At 37.9% G+C, this 23,177-nt stretch overlaps 1 protein-coding gene across 1 annotated transcript in view; it reads right to left on the bottom strand.

Annotated features, from left to right (window-relative positions):
- LOC306850830 (cysteine-rich motor neuron 1 protein) overlaps positions 1 to 11,415 on the bottom strand; it is a 115,169-nt gene extending 103,754 nt beyond the window's left edge. Inside the window, exon 1 of the mRNA XM_079386746.1 lies at positions 11,094 to 11,415. Coding sequence (XP_079242872.1) covers positions 11,094 to 11,406 — 313 coding nt within the window. The 5' untranslated portion in view covers positions 11,407 to 11,415. The remainder of the gene's footprint in view (positions 1 to 11,093) is intronic.
- Between the last annotated feature and the right edge of the window lie 11,762 nt (positions 11,416 to 23,177).

Genomic DNA, 23,177 nt, shown 5'->3' with positions numbered 1-23,177 from the left:
TAATGGTTTGTTAATAGCGAGAATCGGATCTTAAAATAAAGTGTGACCTAATATTTTGGTTTTCTATTTTAATATACTATAAAATTTAATTTATTCCTGTGATGCAATGCTGAATTTTCATCAGCCATTACTCCAGTCTTTTCTTTCTTTCTTTTTTTTGGAACCTGTGATACTTTCTTTGATAAATAAAAAGTGAAAAAGGACAGCAGTTAAAGTAATATTTAAATTATTTTTTTTTATTTCTTTACAAACATTTTAAAATATTTAAATATTTATAAATAATTTAAATTAATACTTAATAGTTATACATAAAATAAGCAAATAAAAAAACACTGTGATATTTATTTTAATAAATTTCTTAAGGCCACTAATTTTCTATGCAACATAAATGAAAACTGAGTCAAGTTTCAATGAATCAGTCAAAAACACAGATTTACTTGCATATACATCAACCAGCCCTAGTGCATACTAAGTACCAGCGCATGCATGCAGATGCATCTGTAATTTGTGTCTGTTGGTCTCTGAGGAATGCAGCCCGCTTGCCAATAAATAACAGGCCTTGCGCATCTATGAGCAATTCGGCTGTTGAGTCAGAACCGTTTCTGCAGAAACCTGCCTCATACTGCAGAGGAACCTACAATTTGATTTAGCAAAAATGAGACTACATGAACTACAAAACGACTTTGCTTTGTATTCATAACTTCTCAACCCATGTGTGGGTCACTTTAAATACTCAGACGATAAACAAGTTATGGAAAAACACTCCTCTCACTCGCCCCGTGTCTGTTTGTTGTAAGGTCAGTCATCTGTTCAGCTACTGGTGCACAGCTGCACACTTGCGGCCCACTGTTTCGTCATCTGGATATGAAGGGTGTGATTACAGTTGTACGCCACAACACCCACACCATGGGCCGAAAGAACACAAGCTTATCACTATCCCTGTCTATAGGGGACTGTGAGTATGTGTGAGCTTGTGATCTCCTAACAATCAAGGACTGGAAGCTGATGTTCCAAAGCCCCAGCACTTCTTGTTTTCACCAAAGCCACAGGGGTGAAGTCCCCAAATAGCTGCTGTCAACAGCTGATTCTTCAGTAACTAAGCATGGCTCTCCAGACCAGCTCTGGGTCATTTAGCTGGGTGTGGAGGGTTGGGTCTCCTGCCAAACAAGGGTTGTCTGTAGCCTGGCATAGGGTTCACATGATAAACACACCGCAGCGGTCTGAACCACACACCGGCACTCGGCCTTTCGTGTTCACAGACAGCATTGCCTTGAAGACCTCCTGGGAAGTTCCTACTTATGAGTTCAGAAATCATAATTACGACGTGATGTGCATTCAAGTGATTTCAGACAGAGAAAAACTGACACACTCTCATATTTCCTTCCTCTCTCTATGTTTTCAGTGCTAATGCAACAAAATTAAATGCAAATATGCATAATATATGTAACTATGTAATGCTGCCATGCACAATAAATGATGAGAAATACCAAGCCAAGTCAGCCCATAAACCAGCTACATTAGCAGTATTTACTAGAATTATTCACTACACAAAATGCATACTAGAGATGTCAATCAATTAAAACATTAACCAAATAAATTACATGATATGCTCATTAATTAATCAAATTCAATCACAATATTTGCTAAGAAAAGCCCACAAATGAAGATAAATCAAAGATACTATTGTGCCAGATGAGAAAATCATTAAATAAACATTACTAAGTCATTAAATAGACATTACAACAATATTGTTTGTTGTATTTCCATGCTAAATGTAAGCCTATCCCTGGTGTTTTCAGTTAAAAGCAGGTTGAGCTTTTTAAAAACACTGTTTGACCAAAGATGGGGTCTGAAGTTTTTCCATATTTAATGATTTCAATATAATTAATCGCAGTCAATTGTTATGCTAGTTGATAACCCTAGTACAATGTAATTGTAGAGCAAACATTGACAATTACAACTTCAATCATGACTAATTTGCTCATATCATGAGTCTTTAATTGACGTGCCCCTAAAACCCAACAAAGAAAATCTGAGCTCAATAAAATATAATTTCCCACTGGAAATTACAACATTGCGGAAGCTTCCATGTGTGTTCTGAAAAGACAATCAATCGGACACAACTTTACAGCAAGATTACTGTTTTGTAGCCCAAAAACTGTAAGAACCAACTTAGAGACTTTACATTCGCGTAAACCAGACAAAAGAATTCCTTTAATTATATACTATATTAACTCTTAGTTGATAGTGGATATGCGTTCCCTAATCTAAAGTGTTATTAGAATCAAACATTAAGAAAATAGATGGGCTGAATTTCCACTTGATGCCAACTTTAACATATTATCACAGTCTGTGTTTGAATTTTTCACAGATTAATGTGGTCAGAGTTATAACAATAACACTTTTAGAAAGTGTGACTGCTCTTGTTACATTCTCTTAGGAATTCCATTCAACTTGTAAGAAAACACTATCCTGTCACATTACCCAATATAGATTTTCTGGTAGACGAAGGAGCTGTGAAAAAAAAGCTTGTGAAATCACAAAAACTGGAGGAATAAAATCAGCCCACATTCAACACAGCGGTTCTTCATAAACAAACACAGTGAAACGTGTTGTTTTGCTGATACCAAGGCATGATATCAAATCACTGCTCGTACTCTGCTAGCTGATACATGGCCTTCCTGCTGTACTTTGCAGTGGCACCTGGTTGTTATCAAGGTAGGAGTCCTTCCTGAAGCAAGAGAAGCTTGCTAATTTGAAACCAAACCAATTAATTACTCTGTCGGACAAATACAGCATTTTTAACACGCAAGTCGTTAAATGCTACTCTGCAACTAACACAAGAAACCGAAGACAGGAAGACAAATATACTCATAATAAATCACAAAAGCTATTAATACTCTAAATCTGGCAATAAATTTAATATGACATCAGAAATAAGCTTTTATTTATTCATATTCCTGGTGTTACTGTGAACGACTCATCAGCACATAAAAAAAGTGTCAAAAATTACTGAAATAGAAGACATTAGAGTAATAAGTAATAATATATTATTTCATAATTTTTAATAAATATATAAATAATAACATTAAAATGTAGGCCATTCAAGCTATTCAAGCTAGTTATTTGAACAGTGGGAGACAGAATAACAACAAAATGCATTTCAAAAAACCAAAGAGCTGTCCAAGGATGTCAGGGACAATATTCTAGACCTACAGAAAGCTGGAATGGGCTACAAGACCATCGCCAAGTAGCTTGGTGAGAAGGTGACAACAGTTGGTGTGATTATTCACAAATGGAAGAAACACAAAATAACTGTCAATCTCCCTCGGACTAGGGCTCCATACAAGATCTCACCTCGTAGAGTTTCAAAGATCATGAGACCGGTGAGGAATCAGCCCAGAACTACACGGGAGGATCTTGTCAATGATCTCATGGCAGCTGGGACCATAGTCACCAAGAAAACAATTGGTAGCACACCACGCCGTGAAGGATTGAAATCCTGCAGTGCCTGCAAGGTCCCCCTGCTCAAGAAAGCATATGCAGTACAGGCCCATCTGAAGTTTGCCAACGATTCAGAGGAGAACTGGGTGAAAGTTGTGGTCAGATGAGACCAAAATCGAGCTCTTTGGCATCAACTCAACTTGCCGTGTTTGGAGGAGGAGGAATGCTGCCTATGACCCCAAGAACACCATCCCCACCGTCAAACATGGAGGTGGAAACATTATGCTTTGGGGGTGTTTTTCTGCTAAGGGGACAGGATAACTGCACCGTATCAAAGGGACGATGGACAGGGCCATGTACCATCAGGGCCAGGGCATTGAAAATGGGTCATGGATGGGTATTCCAGCATGACAATGACCCAAAACACACTCAATAAGAAGCACATTAAGGTCCTGGAGTGGCCTAGTCAGTCTCCAGACCTTAATCCCAAAGAAAATCTGTGGAGGGAGCTGAAGGTTTGAGTTGCCAAACATCAGCCTCGAAACTTTAATGACTTGGAGAGGATCTGCGAAGAGGAGTGGGACAAGAAGATCCCTCCTGAGATGTGTGCAAACCTGGTGGCCAACTGCAAGAAACATCTGACCTCTGTGAGTGACGACAAGGGTTTTGCCACCAAGTACTAAGTCAGGTTTTGTGAAGGTGTCTGCATTTTAATGAGGGTTATTTCGCTCATTAAAATGCAAATCAATTTATAACTTTTTTGAAATGCGTTTTTCTGGATTTTTTTGTTGTTATTCTGTCTCTCACTGTTCAAATAAACCTACCATTAAAAGTATAGACTGATAATTTCTTAGTCAGTGGGCAAACGTACAAAATCAGCAGGGATCAAATAATTTTTTTCCCCACTGCAAGTAAAAACACCCAAAAAAACTCATGGCAGTTTGTAATTATTTTACATTTTGGCGAATTGGTGGCTAATATGTATTTTTTCCTCAATTAATATCCCGATTCACTAATAAATATGTTCCAATAACAAAGCAAATGGGCTGCAAAGCCAAATCAGAGTTGACTTCAGCAATAGAGGACTCTTTTTTGCAAAAGTGTCTACAGTCTGTGTCCTCTGTTCATTGTTCAAACACGGACCCCTTGTGACACCAACTCTCCAGTCTCTGAATTATAACCCCAAAAAGTCCCGCTGGCCCCTACGCAGCACCCCCTGAGAACACTTAGTACTCTGAGGAGCAGAAGAGAGACTTCAGGGAAGTGCGTGACAGGGAGGCTGCCGTAAGGGGGTACACTTTTCCGCTTGTCTTCACTGACTACACCAGACAACCAGTTTCTCTCAACAAATTTCAGCCTTCCCGCTCTGTCCCTTTTTGTGAAAAAGAAGAAAAACATAGGCAAAGACATGCCCTTTGGCTGGCAGTGATGCTCTGCTTTCAAGAAATATTTCAATATTTGATTCTGTCGCCAGTTACTCACCGTCACCATGTTAGTTTAGACATGTATTACTGTTCTGTTACATTTACATTTTTCATTTATCCAAAGCAGCTTACAAATGAGCAACACAACATGTGATTCATCATAAAGAGCCCAATAAAACACTTATAGGGACTTGAAAATAGCCACCTGATCTAGATCTCGAGTAGTTCACCCAAAAAATCTGTCACAATTTACTCATCCTCACCATGTTACTCCAAACCTGTATTACTGTTCTTATCTTTTATTCCATATACAGTAATTACAAAGAATGAGGACTAGAGCTTCAAAATGGTCACCTGATCCCGATCTTGAGTTAGTTCAACTCACTGACTCAACGATCCGTCAGTTAATGGCTCACTGGAGGGGAAGAATATCAATAAATAAAGACTTTAATTCAATCTGTTTTTCAGAAGACTTGGAATACAACACACATTTCATGTGAAACATTAGCAGGACATATTTAGAGTGCTTTTTCATCCTTTTTGAGGTTTGGAAGCTCCAATAATTGCAAAAACAACTGGTTCATTTTTTTAAAATATTTCCTTTTGGGCTTAGCAGATAAAACAGGATTTCTGGAGAAGGTTTGGAACAACATGAAGTAGCAACTACTTAGAAAATCCTAGCAATATAACAGTAACACTCTGACAACCATCATAACATAATTAATTTGACATTTGCATGTCATCACCACCCTAATACTAAAAAATCTAATTCAATCTGCGAATTCTGAGCACACCTGGTAGCAGGGTTGGGGAAGTTACTTTTAAAAGTAAAATATTACAATATTGCCTTATTCCACAAAAAAGTAACTAATTGCATTATTTAGTTACTTTTTATTGAAACTAATGCATTGTTACATTTCTGTTATTTTTGTCTCCTGAGGTAGGCTTTTTTTTCCACATCAAAAGTGAAATTAATTAGTCTTAGTCTGAAGGAAGTGCCTCTGCGCCTCACTCCCAATTTCTCTCAACATGGGGACAGGAGAGGTACGAGTGAATAGATGGTAAAACAGAGTAACTTGCTTTAAAAAAAAGTAACTCAGACATTGTCTTATAAATTTATAGGTAATGTATTACTTTACTAGTTACTTGAAAAAAGTAATTTTATTAGGTAACTCGCATTAGTTTTAACGCATTACTCCCAGCACTGCCTGCTAGGGAGGAAAAATGAGTGGAACTGCCCATATCTCTCTAACTTGGACTACTTTCTTAGTAATTGCATTACATTAACATCATCGCATAACCTTTATTTAGATGGATGATTTAGCATTTTTGGCAAAGGAATGCCTTAGACAAAAAGCACTCCGTCTGACAGTGATTATGGCCAATGTGGAGCTGCTTTGTTAGTAGACAGAGTCTAGGGTTTGTATGGATGACATTAATAAGGGCAGGCACGCTTCATTCTCCAGGTGTTCTCTGCAAACAGATTGTGTATAATCACGTTCCATTCTTCCCAGTCTGACGCCATTCAAATGATAAAGACCACTGCTTTTCTCCTAGTCAGGAAGATTATGATTTGAGCCCAGTGCTGTATTAACAGTAATGTGGTGCAGTCAGTTGGGGATACGAACTGTCAAGCTCAGGGCTCCAATTCCAGATGGTTGGACAAGGTGAAGCTTCAGTAAATATATTGACGTATAAATGGTCAGCGCGAGTATGTCAGATATTTCAACCATGTGTGTTGTCATGGAGAAGGATGTCAGCTGCACAAATTAATAAATTATTTTCTTGCAGCGCAACAGAACTAGAACAAGGTAAATGTAATTTCCGATTTAAAAAAAACAAAGTAAATATGTGTTGTTTTTTTAAGGCACAAAGTTATGTAGAAATTCTACAAACAAATTTTACACATTTTGAATAAACATAATAATAATAATATTATATAAACATATAGCATACAATATGAAAGATGGATAAATATTGCTGTTCAAAACTGCTATAGAACCAACTATGCTATCTGAATAACTAAGAAAATATGTGCTTATAATAATGAATTGTTTTCCAGATTAAATATTTTGTTTCTGGCTTTAAATTTCATGTTTTCTCAAGAAATCAAAACCACTCTTAAAAGGATATTTTCACCCAATAATGAAAATTCTGTAAAAATGTACTTGTTCCAAAACCTGTATGAACTTCCTCTTCTTATTATTTATTTATTCGCTGAACATAAAAGGCGGCATTTTAAAGACAACAATTGTGCACAAAAAAGGTAGTTTTGATATGGGGGTGAGTAAATGACGACAGTATGTCCATTTTCCTCTATCCATTTAAGGATTCATCAAATCTCCAATATCAGCGGGCAGCTGTCAATATATTAAGCACCCATAAAAAGCAGCATGCAAAGTCTTTAAATTTCCAGATGCCTCAAGTTCAGCTTAGATGTTCCTTTCTGGCTCCATACTAGGTCTTCCACTGACTGGCTTCATAAAAATAGAGCAATCTGTGCTTTACAAGGCACATTTGTTTCTGACACTTGTAAAATCTGTTATAATCATCAGAAAACATATGAATGTCAACAAAACCTATAAAGCAGTTCTACAAGAAAACCACAATAAAGCAAAAATAATCGATAGATTAATAATCACAGATTTCAAACAATTGTGATTTGGAATGTCTCTTGAAAAATAAGTAGTGATAAGTAGTGAATTTAAAACACTATGACTGCATCTGAACTGATGAAATTGACACAGTTTGAGCAAATGTTGTATAAAGGTCTTTTCTTGTTAAGATAAGGCCTAAAGTAACTCCCAAATACAGCCGGCTTCACACAGGGACCCCTGACTGCTTTCTCTGAATAGAGAAGCGAGACATCATACATCACTTCCCAGGGAAAGCTCACCTGGAGGGTCCTGACACTAAACCCCCTGGGTGTTCCATGTGATGTGCTTGGTAAGCCCATCTCCAGAGAAGCCCGCGGGGCATTTCAAGACCATCATCTCGAATGTATGTGTTCACTGTAAACAGCCTGTCCAAAGTAATCTCATGCTTTGGAATGCACAGGAATTTATGGACTTGGACACGAAACGTAGGGTCAGTTCAAACAGAAAAATGCTTTTGTTCTTTTCTCCTCCACCCCTGTGGATTGTGGTACTCGATTTAAAGGAACAGTTCACCTAAAAATGAAAATTCTCTCATTATTTACTCACCGTTTCTGTCGCAACAAACCTCAATGTATTTATTTCTTCTGTGAAACACAAAAGTTATTCGTTTATGTATATAATGACTTCAATTTTTGTCTACTCAGCTTCAGATATGAGCCACTTTACTGGTGCTCTTTGAAGCCTAACAGGCCCAGCTGTCAATCACTTTCATTTAATTAAAAACACGGCCAGATTATTCTTCAGAAATTCATCTTTTGTATAAATCATGACAGAATTTTCATTTTTGGGTGAACTTTTCCTTTAAGGCCAGTACAAATCTTTGATGTTGCATAGCAAAGAGAACTTTGAGATATTCATAATTCATGGTGACTCACAGCAGGCACGGTCTACAGCAGATGTACTTTAGAGACTAATTCACTGTTAAGACCCTCTGAGGTCTTAGTTTGTTAGGCGGTGAGGGTGGAGGTTTGCAGGACATGGCCTATACTGGCATTCGCTGCGCTCTCTCATCTGACTCATTTATCTGACAGCCGTAGCCGTGGCACTCAGTGCCGCAGTGTTTTCTTGGCTGAATTTCAACAGATGTCACCCCGGCAGTTACATGTCAAACGGTCGAGACGCCTTCAATTTTCATAGCCAGCCATGCTGAAACCTGACCCGTGACATTGCAATGCATGTCCTCTGACCAAAGCGGCGTTCCAACTTGAACTAGGCCTAACAAGCGATGGGACTCTTCGGAGAAAAAGTAGACTGATACATCGTGCAAGCATGCAGAAAATGTTACAGTCTGTTCGAAATCTGTCTAAATAGCAAATATGACAGGTTTGATCATTGCTGCGCCAGTTTTAAAACTCTAAGGTTATTTTCTTGAGATGACACCACATTCTGGTATAATTGCTTCATTAGTTTACAAAGCCTGCAAAGATTTATGGTTTTGATTCTTTCTTCAGCAGCAGAAACACAACATAAAAAATAATGACAAGCTGATAAATTGGCTGATGCTTGACACTGACAGCATTGAACATAGATAAACATTTTAATTGCATTTTGACTGCGAAGAATATCTGTTTTAATTGTTTATTTATGAAGTCAATAACATTGACTGGACAAATGCTGATTTAAACAGGATTTTCCATCTGTGAAATGTCACGTAAATCGGCTCTGGCTATTCAAACTCTCCAAAAACTACTAGCCTACTTAATATCTTTTCTTCGCTGTGTAGTTAACGTGTTTTCCAATTCATTTATCTCAGATGCAGAAACTAAACAGTGAGTGAAAGTTTATTTAACAGTACAAAGCTCATGAATATTTAATCAGGTAGGCAATGACGTGCTTCTATCACCGTATGGTTTCACACTGTAAACACGCACTTGAGTAGGGCTTCATAACCCAGGACTTGAAAACACCCTTTCAAACTGAAATGTACTAAGCCAGGATTAAAAGGAATGTGAAGTACAGAGAGAAATACCCCCACAGAGAAGACCCTGAGCTAAGACAAACGCTTGACAGCACAATTAAGTGAATCAAGGTGAGGTGAGTAAAACACATCCTGAGAAGCAAAGCCTCATGGCTGAGGGTGTTAGAAGTGCATGTCCCTCTACAGTCCGATGTCAAATACTGGCTGAGGCGCAAGTGAAGTTGCATAGCAGACATTCCGATGAAAAACCAACAAGCCTTGGTGGAAAGAGCGAGGCTGGCACCACGTCCAAAAACAGCACGGAATCCGTCAGCCATACCCCAAAGAAACGGAAAACCAACATGCTGCAAACACATTAACCAGCTTTGCCTCTCTTTCATGCTACTCCAAACGACCATCATGTATGCAGGCATGGGAAATGTGTTATAGCCTACTAGACAGGACCAACGCTGACATTCATGCTCATGCCGACAATATCCTCTCCATAATGGCTTTACAATCACATTACAATATCTAATGAGAGCTGATAATGGTTCGTTTCCACTCAAATTAGCTGTAATCATGACACATAATGTTCAGGAGTTTTTAATTTCTCGAAGCTGAGCTACCGTAGTGTTAAGCAGGTTAACATCTTAATGAACAACTCATTGTATTGCAGATTTAGCATACTTTAGACTTCCTTTCCATATGGACAGATACTGTGGCAAGCTGCTTAAACATTTATCACTTTTTTCAAAGCTAACAGGTATCTATTTTATGTTACAAGTAGCCCTACATATTAATTAAATACTCCAATAGTGACAAATAAACTTTTTCAGGTTCACTAGTATGAAAGATAATAGCAATTGAGGCAAATAGCATTTTCGTTGTTACTGGTAATTATTTCTCTGTTTATATGGATTAATTTATGGTTCAGATATGTATACTAGTATGTTGGCTATTCCACTGTTGATGGCTATCAACTTTATTATTAGGGTATGTATCATTATATGAATTACATGATAGAACGTTCATTGTAAATAGTTACAAATGGAATACACAGTTGGAATTAAATTGTAATCTAACGAGTAAGATTTGTAACTACTGGGATAAATGTTAAGAACCTGGTATATATTCTGGTGTCACACAAATATATACTAGTATCCAACAAATATATACTAGTATCCAATAAATGAGACCTAAAGCTTGAATGTATGCTAGTAACTATAATAGATTCTACTACTACTAGCACCCACCAATAGAAGTGAATAGAAGTGAATACTTCAACCACAGATTTCCAAAATTCAGAGAAATATTTGCAATTTGTTAGCAATAAAAATAGAATACTTGTCACTATTGGGATATGATTATCACTAATATGAAATGATTACTAGGTCCATTCAACTGACTTGATACTATTTAAATAGCCTATATATTCTGACATCTATTTAAAAATAAGTAAAAACAGCTAAATGATTAGTCAGCTTTATGAAATAAAGTGTTAAAATGGCTTGCCAGAACTCATCCACTTTGGTTTAGTTACCCCAATAAATACAGACGGAGGCAGAAGTGATGTGATTTATTTAATTCCTTTCACCATCATTAGGCGCGACTGAAGCAATGAACATGGATGACAACTTCTCAAAGAGTAAATCAAATGTGTATACAGACCTTCACAAACTCCAACCTCGTACTGCGTGATGGAGCCGCCGTTTAACGGGGGTCTGATCACGCACCGGAGTCCGCGGTCGCAGGTCCCGTACAGACCGTAAACGCCGCCGCAGCTCTCGTTCTTCTGCTTGGCACAAACCGAGCAGCAGCCGCAGATCCCCAACACCACGGAGCCCGTGCAGTGCTTGGGCTCCTCGCATTTGGACTTATCACAGGGCAAACAAATGAGCGCCCGACTGTTCTTCGCGATCAACACCACAAGTTGGAAAATCAGCATGCATTTCATAAGAAGATACATCCTGGAGGAGGCCATGAAGGAAAAGTGAAAAAGATAGATATCCAACCCACCCCCTGTCCCCCAAACTACACGATGAGGAACGGTTCCTCCAGCCAAACCAACAAATAACAGAAGAAAACAGCGACTCTGAACGAGCGCGAGAAATGTTCCGTGCACAAAGACGCGTTTTCTTGTCGAACAGAATAATACGGCGTTCCTGGTGTCAAACTTTTGTTGAAGAAAGCCACCAAAAAGGCATCCCCTTCAAACGAGCGGCACCAGAAGAACTATCCCACGCTGTACAACCAGTGCATGGCTTATGCGTCACGATTTCTGCACTGTTCCGTCCAGTAGGAAAACTTTCCTCACGCGCCTCTTCCTTGGAGTCTTTCGTATGCAAGCCTGTCCTGCGCCTATAAAGCCAACGCGCGATGTTTTTCAGTAGTTCCCTGTCGAAGGAAACGCAGTCCTGTTATATATGTATATATATATATATATATATATATTGTTGTTGCCAGCAGAGATTCATTCAGCTGTGCGGATAAATGTTTCCAGCTATCGCGTCCGTCTCATGTCTACCGCTTGCGCTCGCTGCTGAGCGTTCAACTCAGTCCCTCACCGTGACCTCATAACGGAACCACTCCCATCTCGCATTACTTTGCTCCATTGGAGAGTTCGTTCGTTCCAGATATGAAACACAGGAAATGCTGGTAACACGACACGCTCAAACGCAGGAGTCCGTGATATAGTTCCCGCTGGTGAAGGTGCACGTGTGGAATGTGGGGCCCGCATAACTTTGAAAGAATCTCGAGTTTGTGTGGCTGCGCGCCTTTTGTACGATTTTGTAAAAAGGATTGTTATGTCTTGCTTTGCCCATACATTGTTTCCTAACATCCAAACAATGTTTTATTTATACAGTAGGAGTGTTTACACACGATATCAGTGAGACAACCATGTTAAAACAAATCTTCTCATAACTAGTCATCCAAATGGTGCAATTCAGTATATATAAAATAAACATAAATAGGTTTTGTCATAAAATATTAATAGAGGTCATAATCTGGAGTCTAGATTTAAGCAATTCTTATTGGTCTCATTGTGAGTCTTGGACAAACCCATTGCTACAGTTTCTCAAAAAAAAAAAAAAAGGTGCAAAAAAATTAACTTTTTTTTTAAGGGATATAACTGCTTGTCAATGGGGCAGTACCCTCAAAGTACCCCTTTTAACCCTAAAGGGTTGGTTTTGGTTAAATAAACATTTAAAGCATTATTTACTTTAATTAATATTACATGTTCTTGGTCATATTGTGAACGATTAATGAGTGTATTTTTAAATTCAGCCTCAAACAGAAATTGCAGTCATCTTTTCTATAATGCTGTATGTCCAAGTACGGCTTCTCAAACAAAGAATTGTTGGGTGGGACTTGAATTTGTCCATTGGGAACTTATTGGATCATCTGCTGATCTCATGTGAGTGACAGGTTGCTGGAGGGGTTGGATTATCGCCCGGTGTACACAACATCAGAGAAGATGTGCCATTGTGAGAGGGAGCGAACATTAATGTTTTTGATTAAAGATTACGAGGGCTCATGAATTTTTTAGAAATAATGATGTGCATGGATAAATCATTTTTAATAAACGCTGCAATATTCCATAAAAAACAAGAATTGTCCATTTTGATTTGGTGTTGACTCTAAATCACAATTGTACAAGTGAGCAGCTATCTGCAGCATGCTTCATCTTACATTTGACGCCCCATACTGAAGCTTTTCTCTGCAGAGTTATATTAGTGCTATCAGATGTCATAATCCTGTAGATGATGACTGATAAATGTGGTAAAAGCCAAGAACAGGGCCTCTCTTTTTGCCTTGAGAAACCATTTGTACAGCAATCTCTGAAGAAATCAGATATCTTTGGATTATGTTTGCTGTTCTTTCATCTCCTCTCTTTTTACTGCAATGGTGTCCTGGCTTTGGGCGGTAGCCAATTAGCAATAGCCTCTATATAAGTTAGCTTTGAATATCATTGCCAAACACAAGATCAGGGAGTTGGGGTCTAGATATAGTTTTAGGCCGTTTGGGTGCTGCTAAATGGATATGATTGCAGGCACATTGCCTCCGTTAATTCTGTTCTCAATGCAGGACATGCCGATCCCCAGAGGGGCTCAAACTTAAGACATGAAGCCCTTTTGATGCGGAGATGCTGTTTTTATCGATCGATAAACCACTGTCTTGGCCACCTTCAAATTCTATTTCTTTTCTTTCCTTCCTCTTTTCACATCAAATTTGAACTTGTCTGTGGGATTTAAGAATTTTTTTTGCCTATCCTCACTGGTGTTAGTTATTTCAGAGAGTATTTGAATGCAGCAATACCCAATAGGAGATTTTATTTATTTATTTTTTAAAGGAGGGGTGCTGCTCAGAGCAAAAACATACTGTTCGTTCTCATGTAGGCCTAGGCTTTGACATTATTTCCCAAAAGGCAGTAAAACTGGTAGCAGTTCTAAGAGCCAATGGACACAGAACTGCGAGAGTGTATATAAAGTGAGATATCTTATAAAAAATTCCCTTTAAACCAGACCACTTAAACAAGACAAATACATTTTTTATAGAGCTTCAAATTAATTCCTTTTTATAGCTACCTGTGGTTTTGTTATTCCTAAAGATTGTATATTTTGTTATGTCAGAAAGAGACATCCAGGCTCCTTAGAGAGGAAAAATGTTGGGTCTAAATTTAAACCCATTTTGTTCAGTCCATATAAAAATATTTTTTTTTAATTATTTTATTTAGCTTTGTTTAGTTTGAGTTGATATTGAAATCAATTTTGATGGCATAATTTGTTTTTTGTTTTTTGGCAAGTATCGGCATAGTTTGAAACATTGTTGTAATCCCTTCTGAAACTACAGTAATTATGTTTTGTATCAAAAGAGAGACATCCAGGCTTTTTAATGAAAAAAATGTCTAATTTTGTTTTTTAATTTTATTGAAATTTGCCAATTTTAAGATACTATTAATTAATTAATTAATTCATATTAATTAATTTTCTCCTCAGAAACATCCAGGGTCCTTAAAAAGGAAATCCTGATGACTCTAAATTTATTTTGAGTTCATATTGAAATCTCTTTTGACTACAGACTTTGCTTTCTTGGCAAGTCTCAAGCAGCACAGTTTGACGCATTGTTCCCTTCTGAGGAGACATGCAACATTACTGTGGTATTTTCTAAAAGAGAACAATCCAAGAAACAGGAGATTTCAATTTAATTGAAATTAACAGGAAATTTCCTCCAATTTAATCTGATTTCTGCCTACAAAACATAATATAACTTTTTAACTATTAGGAGTTATTTTTTGTTGTTGTTTGTACAGGGTTTCTTCGTGCACAATTTTCTTTGGGAAACGACACTGACATTGCGAGGTGGAGTTAACTGGCACGATGCTTCAGGTTGTTTTCATTTGTATGTGTCTAATTGTTTAATGATGTTAGGTGCTGGCTAATTGAACACCCACTGTTCCAGTACCACTGTTTGTTGTGAAAGTTCCTGGGGAAACAGCCACCGGTGTTCCTGCACCCCATTGAATTAGCCCTGATGAGTTTGGTCTTATCAGCCATCTCCTTTCAGTCACAATATGACCCTCAGAAGTCCTCTCTCGAAACCGACAACATTATGTATGCCAAGGACAGTGAGGAATGCTTCCCAACGATAGGTCCCTCGTGCACTCAGCATAATCTTCGTCATCAGCCCCCACATATCATGTTCAAATGAGGGTAGAATCTCTCAAACGTCTTGGGAAACAGCTCATATTTAGTCAAACCACCCCAATCCCATTTAGCAGGCTTTTAACAGCTGTAGCCATCAACTGCTCAAATATGTAGGTGGCATTCCTGCTGAGGAACACAATTCGATTTTACATTAAAACGACTAAGACTTTGTCTTTCGTAACTCAAGACTCAACTCACTTTCTTGACATGTTTTCCTGTCTAGGCTGTCGTGTCAAATTCGAACTCTGAATGACCATTGAGCGTCTACCTGCGGTGATACAGACGTCTGTCAACGTCTAACGCCATTAATGCCACCTTCCTCAAATCATCAACAACACATTGGCTCAGCACTCGCCAGCCCTCTTTCAATAATCATTAAGTCCTTTTTCTTTCACCTCTCAGCCTCATTGTGGTTTCCAGGTACTGAATGACGGTTGGCCATTGTACGCCAGACAATGTCCTAGACAGCACTTTTTTTTTGTAGCTCGGAGGACAGTCTGTGGCTGTATTGTGTTATATGTAAATTATAATCTCTGTGGCATCTCCTTTGCTGGAGCTTCTGTATTTAACGCAGATGATTTGATATTGTCTCCCAGCGGCGGCACTTGTGAGCCTATATCAAATTCATAGAGGTCAATGGGGGAAGAGAGATGGAGTGTTGGATAAAGCAGTGAAGTGTCTGATGTTTTATGGAGCTTTGCAGCCGTGTGTGTGTAATCGGTGGCTGATCCTACTATTACCATCAGGGCTGTTTCCAAATGTTTAACCGCCTCGTTCTTTCTCGCATAGCTGCCTTCTGTATCATTTGCGCAAATGCGTGTTTGACACGCACAAACAATGTTTAGGTTGATTAGACGAGTACTACATTAATAGTTGTTATTCTCATTGTCCCTCCCATGGCCTTTCTGCACAGCAAGTGTTTACTTTGGCATTTACTTCTTCACTTTTTCTCCTCATGCACCACAGCAATGGCTTAGATTAATGGCATATCTTAAATTAAATAACAAAAGCCAAATGCAATCTGCTCAGGATAGGGCAAAATAAGGGACAGAGGAAAAAAAAACAGAGAAAACAAATAATTAATGTCGCACAAGGAGTGATGGCTCCAATTCATGAAGCAATTTTATTCCCTGGCCGCTGAGACATGCAGAAGCTGTAAACGTTGGGCCAGGGAGCAGCATGAGGGTGCAGAGGAACGCTGATGACAGCCAGTAGACTCATTGTGACTGGAGCATTGGCTCTGCAGCCGCTGGGCTAACTACTCCATTAATCATCCACACAGGCCTGCACATCAAATGTACCCAATGTTGAAATGTAACTAATGAAATGTAATCTAATGTCAAAATGTATGTAACATTCTCCCTTTAAATACTTTCATCTGTTCAAGAATATTTTATATAATTTCATATTATTTATTTGAAAGAATAAAAAGAGCAGTTTCATGTCTACCCTTGTTTTGTTGAGGTCAATATGGGATTTAGAAAGTAATTAGTAATAAGCAATACAATAATTTTTAATTAGTAGCTAGTAATGAATTACAAGTAACTTACCCAACACTGGTGAACACACAGTGAAGTAATGTGTGATGCAAGTAAAGAGTTGGGACTTAAATCTAGATTAAAAACTCATCTTTTTAACATGGTTTACACATAATACACTATCGCATTTCTATAATTCAAATCCGTTAAAGGATTGTTAGGCTGCATTAATTAGGTGAACCGGAACGCTTCCCAAAACACATTTACATTTATCTGACGCTTTTATCCAAAGCGACTTACAATTGCTATATATGTCAGAGGTCGCACGCCTCTGGAGCAACTAGGAGTTAAGTGTCTTGCTCAGGGACACATTGGTGTCTCACAGTGGATTCGAACCCGGGTCTCTCACACCAAAGGCATGTGTCTTATCCACTGCGCCATCACCACCCCATTTACACCTGATGTACTTATAACATCATTAGAAGAATGGCATCTTCGCTAATATTAGTCTGTTTCTTTCTTATTCTGAGGTCACCGTAGCCACCCAGATCCAGACTGTATCCAGATCAGATGGTCACTGCAGCCACCCGGATCCAGTCCGTATCCAGATCAAATGATAGATCAGCACCTAGAGATGACCTCTACAGCCCTGAACGTCAGCGGAGACCAGGACAACTAGTTGAACCCCAGAAACTGATCCCCAGTGAAGACCCTGTCTCCTAGACGGCCATCGGGACAAGACCACAGGAACCAGATGAGTCCTTTGCACAATCTGACTATGCAGCAGCCAAGATTTAAACTGCTGATTTTCTCTGGCCAGAGGAGAATGACACTATTTCGACACACTATTTCCCTGTCTAAATACTGTAAAGCTGATGTAAAGCCAACCAGCTTTATATCAAGCTGATGCAAAGCTGCTTTGACACAATTTGCAAAGCGCTATACAAATAATAGTGACTTGACTTGACGTAAGCATGTTGTGAAGCTTGTGCCAGAAGTCACAGAAGCACATCCGCTTCACAATGTGCTGACACTTACGTAACAGGTGAAATCATTAATGTGCTTATGGCAGTTGTTCTGAAGCGATGGTTTATAGTTTAAAATAGTATTTTTCTCACACACACCACACATCGCTTCGCTTTATAAAACATTAATTCCTCAGTTGGAGTTATTTGGGTTACCATTGTGTTTGTTTTATTCTTCAGGCAAAAAAGTGCGCAGTCATCTTTAGAATTGAGATTTAGAACTTTAGAACTAGCATCAGTGTAGAAGAGTAATTACCCGGTGAAGTGGATTTACTTATTGTAGAGTTAACAAAAGTTATCATGTGCATTGTAATGTTTGAAGCATATGTAACTTGTGCCCCCATTGTACTAATTCAAAACATGGCAGAGACTCCTCTTATCTAGACTCACTTTTATAAGCATGTTAACCACGAGGCAGTACACTAAGAATAACCCCTGTAGGAACTGTCTCATGTTGAAAACATCTACACTGAATAAACGTTTTGTGATGACAGAACAATTACTTCATAATTGACTTTAAGGCTCATTGTCCGTGAGGCACAGAAAGCTTGGGCTAATGGCTTTCATTCAAATGACAGCCAGCATTCATCTGCACTCATCAGAGCATTCCAAACATCTCAACCATTCCCCAACGGTCCAATGTTTATACACTGGAATGCAAGTAAAATGGGCCTGATAATTATCAGCATAACTTTGGATCTGATGATTTTAGACTGTGCAGTTGAACACATTGTTCTTTACTCACAGCCCATGATAAAATACAGACACACGTATAAAAGAAAATAAAAATGTTCCCGACAACAGAAACAAGGAATAATCAACATAATCATATTTATTTCAAGGTTTTTTAAAAAACATGATCACATCCTCGATTATTTTTCAGATGTGGTTCTCCTTTGAAACACCAGCCACATACTAACTCTCTGACACACTGTAACGCAGAAAGGGTTAACTCTAACTGTAATTTTTCCCTTGTGTCTCATACCTTTTTTTCCCTCGTCTTTTTGTGAGCACATGATAAAAGAATGCATGGAATGCCAGTGAGCGTGGCGCCAGCAGCGTTTCCAGTAGCACTGGCCGATGAGAACTGGGAGGGTGGAGGTGGGGTCGAGTCTGGAGACTGGGCTTTCTTTACTGTGTTTGGGGAAATGACTGCTTTTTTCCATATAAAGTAGTGCATTCCACTGGCTGACTGGCAAACGAAACCTCCTCTCGCTTCGTAAAAGGACAGAATCAGAGACATAAGGAAAGAGACATAAAAACTGAGGAGGGAAACACATTCCTAAATCCTGGACATATACAGCACTTGAAAGAAATGTACAGTTACAGGAAAAAGACTCTGAATCAGACCAGTAAATGTATTCAGCGTATGACATCACTTCCTTAAAAGGTTAGTACATCCAAAAATTAAAATGATGTCATTAATTACTCACCCCCATGTCGTTTCAAACCTGTAAGACCTTCATTCATCTTCGGAACACAGATTAAGATATTTTTGATGGAATCTGAGAGCTCTCTGACCCGGCATAGACAGAGTGCATTCAGAGGTCAATGAATAAATCACACAAAATATTATTGACTGAACCATTAAGGTGAATGATTTAATGACTTACAAATGAAGACACTCACTTGATTTGTTTCTGAATGAATCGGTTGAGTCAATAATTCAATGACTCATTCATAAAGACAATAGCTGTATCCAAAACTGCATACTCTCTGAGTAGGTACTTTTTTTTTGAACAAGCAATAACGAAAAAGTATGTTCTTTAAAGTATCAATGTAACATGCTAAATTCGTCATGTTGTCATTGTCATGTGACTTACCAGCATCAGTTGTGTCGCTTTACTGCCAAAATGGACTATGAATTCAATTTTATGTTGATTTATGTACCTGATATATACACTTATGTGACTACATTAATTGCCCAGCACACTAAATATATTTTATAATGAGTGATTTTTAAGTTGATTTTATGGAAAGAAACAGCATTGCAGTATTCTTAGTCAATTTGTCTGTTAGCTAATGATCTGTTAAAACCCAAAACAATAGATGTTGCAGGGTGAAAATGAGTCTGATATCAAATGGAACATTTACAAAGGTCTTCATTTCATAAACAGCTCTAGGATAGGTCAGCCATTATCCTATGTGAAATTCAGGGTGATAAATCCAAAGTTCCCCCTCTGGTAATGCATGCCACTCAGACTTGGTCATAGATAGCAGTTCATTCAGATTCTCTAAAAGAAGATTAAATTGAATTTTATGCTCTGTGCAGATAAAATTCAAATAGCATATTGCCATTATTTGATCTTTTCAAATTCACCGGGGGAAAATGTGTTTTCTTGAAAAAAGGTAATTTTACACTGTTGCCTCGGTAGTCATAAGGTTCAATCTAATGCAGCATTTCAGTTTTTTTTTTTTTTTTTAAGTAAATGATATACTTCCCACATGCTTCAACTCAGACAGGCTTGCATTTAAAACTTATTTTTTTTTAAATAAGCCATTTGCCTTAATATAGACTGAATATGCTGCTGCCTTGATGTATAGTGTCTATCAAATTACTAACCGTCATGTTGTGTTCTGGTCATTTTGCTTACTTTCTCGAAAATGCTAGTTAATGTTATTGCATTGGACTAAAACTTTCTGTCCTTGTTCACACAGGGTATAATATTTTATACTCTTTTGGGACCCCCCTCCTCCCCTCCCCCCAACTTGTTGCACTAACTTGTAAAAAGTTTATTAAATAAGAACATTTTTGTGAAAGACCTTCAGCAGACACTGAAAGAAAATGCCAACGAAAGTCTTTAATCTGAAACACTGTGTTATTTATGCTTCCACCTTATACTGTAAACGGTCCCACTTTTTGTTAGGTGGCCTTCATTGGTACTTACATTTAAATTAATAATTTGATACAATGCACTTACTGTTTTTACAGTGTACTTATATAGAAAAAATACCTGCATGTAATTACATCTGTTTATAATTACATTGTTGACCCATCCCTTACATCTCAACCCACCTTTAAACCTACCCATACCACCAAACCTGTCCCTAACCTTACCCGTATCCCACCTCAATAGCAGCAAAAGTGTTTTGCAATACAATATGAACACAATAAGTACATTGTACTTATTTTTGATGTAAGTACATAGTAGTTAAGACCACGTCATGTAAAGTGAGACCCTGTAAACTAACTATATAATAAATTACAGTTGCACCAACTCACCAAACCCAACAGAAAAAACATATGCGATACACATATGCGTTATGTAGTATGTATGAACATATGTTATACACATATGCGTTATGTAGTATGTTGTAAATGCCTTATTTTCCTCTTATATTTGCAGTTTTAATGTAAAATAAAATTTTGTGCCTTCTAAAAAGCACATCAGAAAAAAAAAATATTGAACTAATGCCCCCTCTTTTCTTTTCTCTAGTCCTGCTGTGTTAACCCTCTCCGAACCTCTCGGCACAGCAAGAAAGCCTAAATGACAGTGAAAAAGAGATACAGCCACAGCACTCAGCACTTCTTTCTTTGTTACACCAGAGTGCTGCTCCACCTTTACTCAAAGCATGAGGTTGGATTCTTCCTGAAACAGCGCTGAGAGCCGATAGAATCAAAACAAGTCAAAGTGCTCATTCCGCTGGAGTTTCTGAGATGCCATTAGAGAAGTCACTCGGGTTCATTCTTCTCTTGACACATAATGAACAACAGTAGCCAGACACAAACACATAATCTGCTAATGTGTTGGGCCCTCATAGCAAGCTTCACTGGGCAGCTATGCCGTAATGACGCTCTTGCCCTCTCTTTTCCGTGTGCATGGAGACGTGAAGCTTCACAACATCGAAACAATATGGACATAGATGATGTTTGTTTCTGGCCTGGTAAAGTCAAAGAGAGGATCATTTCATCTCATCAAGTCTGATTCACTTCACCCATCCCTCTAAAATACATTCAAATGTGCCTTCAGTAAAAGATTGGTTTTTAGTTTTCACATCACAGAGACCAGAAAGTCTGTTGAATTTATTTAGTTGTTTTACTGATAGTATAACCTCATAATACCCATTACAAAAAAAAAAGAACTATAATAAAAGCTATTTGTTCTTCACACATTTTTGTTGCTATGTTACACCCTAATGTACTTTTAAAATAGAGAGTCAATATATCTCAGGTCTTTTAATGCAGTCCATAACTTCACAAACCTTCATAAACACGCTGAATTGTTGTGGCAATAACATTCGCAGTGCATTTTGATTCAGCTCGTATATTGATGTAATATGCATCCTTTGCTATTTATAGCGTCATGTTGCTTGTCACATTTCAGAACGGACAGAATTCCCTGTTTAGTGGATGGTGTATTGCCAAAGTGATCTAATTAGATATGTTCTCTTTAACAAACCGCCAGAGGCAGCTCTGTACCCCTTCAATTTCTTTAGCCCGTCTTTCTAAACAGGATTTAGATTTCATCAACCTCATTTGTCTTCTCTGAATTTGCTATTGCTGTTTAAAAACAGACTTTCTTGAGTCTCTATTCAAGTATTTGGGCTCTTTCTATCAACAATCAAAGGCTGTGAAGTTGTTAGTCTTTAATCCCATAAAGCCTACTGTAGCATATGTAATACATGGATTTCTAAGGCTTCTATATTATCAACATGATCAAATCTTTTCTGAAAAATCAGTTGCACACAATCTACTATGTGCCTTCTGTCATCTGACTGTTAGTTAGTACGTAAAAGACCGAAGTATGGAACTAGCAACCAAGGTCAAGCCTCAGGAAACACATACACATAAAGCAAAATGTATGTGCTGAATTCATTAATTTGTAGTTAGCCCCTGCTGGCAGATGTCATTACTACACCATCAGACTACCATTCAAAAGTAATCAGTGTAAGACGAGATAACTCATATGCTTTTAAGGGAGAGGGCTCTTTAAAGTGTGTAACGATGACAGTATGCAGGTTGCATACTTCTTGGGGCGCAACTACTGTAGAACTCCTTGGTTTTGATGGGCTCTGATGAACACTAAGGGCTATTTTAGACCTTTGTAATGTCCATAACTCTAAACTCGATTTTGTATAATTCTTATAATATAATTAAATATAACTGCATCATTGTCCCTGTAGTCAGTTCTTCTCAAAGCCTCTATAAAATGATATTTATTTTTTAAATTAAGCATCATGTACTTGCATAGCCTACCTCTGTCTCTTTCAGCAGTGAGATGGAGTAGTCTTAAAAATCACATTGCAAAAAATGACCCATAAATTCACTTTTATCTTAAATGCAGTTGGTATTACATAATATTATTAAAAAAAAAAAATTGAATAACACTGGTTAATTTAAATGACCACATGAAGCACATTTTAGGTTACCTGCCAAAACATTTCTACAGCGATTTTTAAGAAATCATAAGTGGCTTAGTCAGCTAGTGAAAATCTGCATAGAACTCTTCATGTCCCTCCAAAAATCCTTCTAGTACCTTTGGGAATAGCACTGCATGATTATTATAGTTTAAAAGTGTCACATTCACAAGAACATATCTAAAT

Source organism: Barbus barbus (assembly GCF_936440315.1).
Source record: "Barbus barbus genome assembly, chromosome: 30".
NCBI lineage: Eukaryota > Metazoa > Chordata > Actinopteri > Cypriniformes > Cyprinidae > Barbus > Barbus barbus.
Note: the sequence above shows the minus strand (reverse complement) of the source record. Positions and strands in the feature narration are given on the sequence as shown.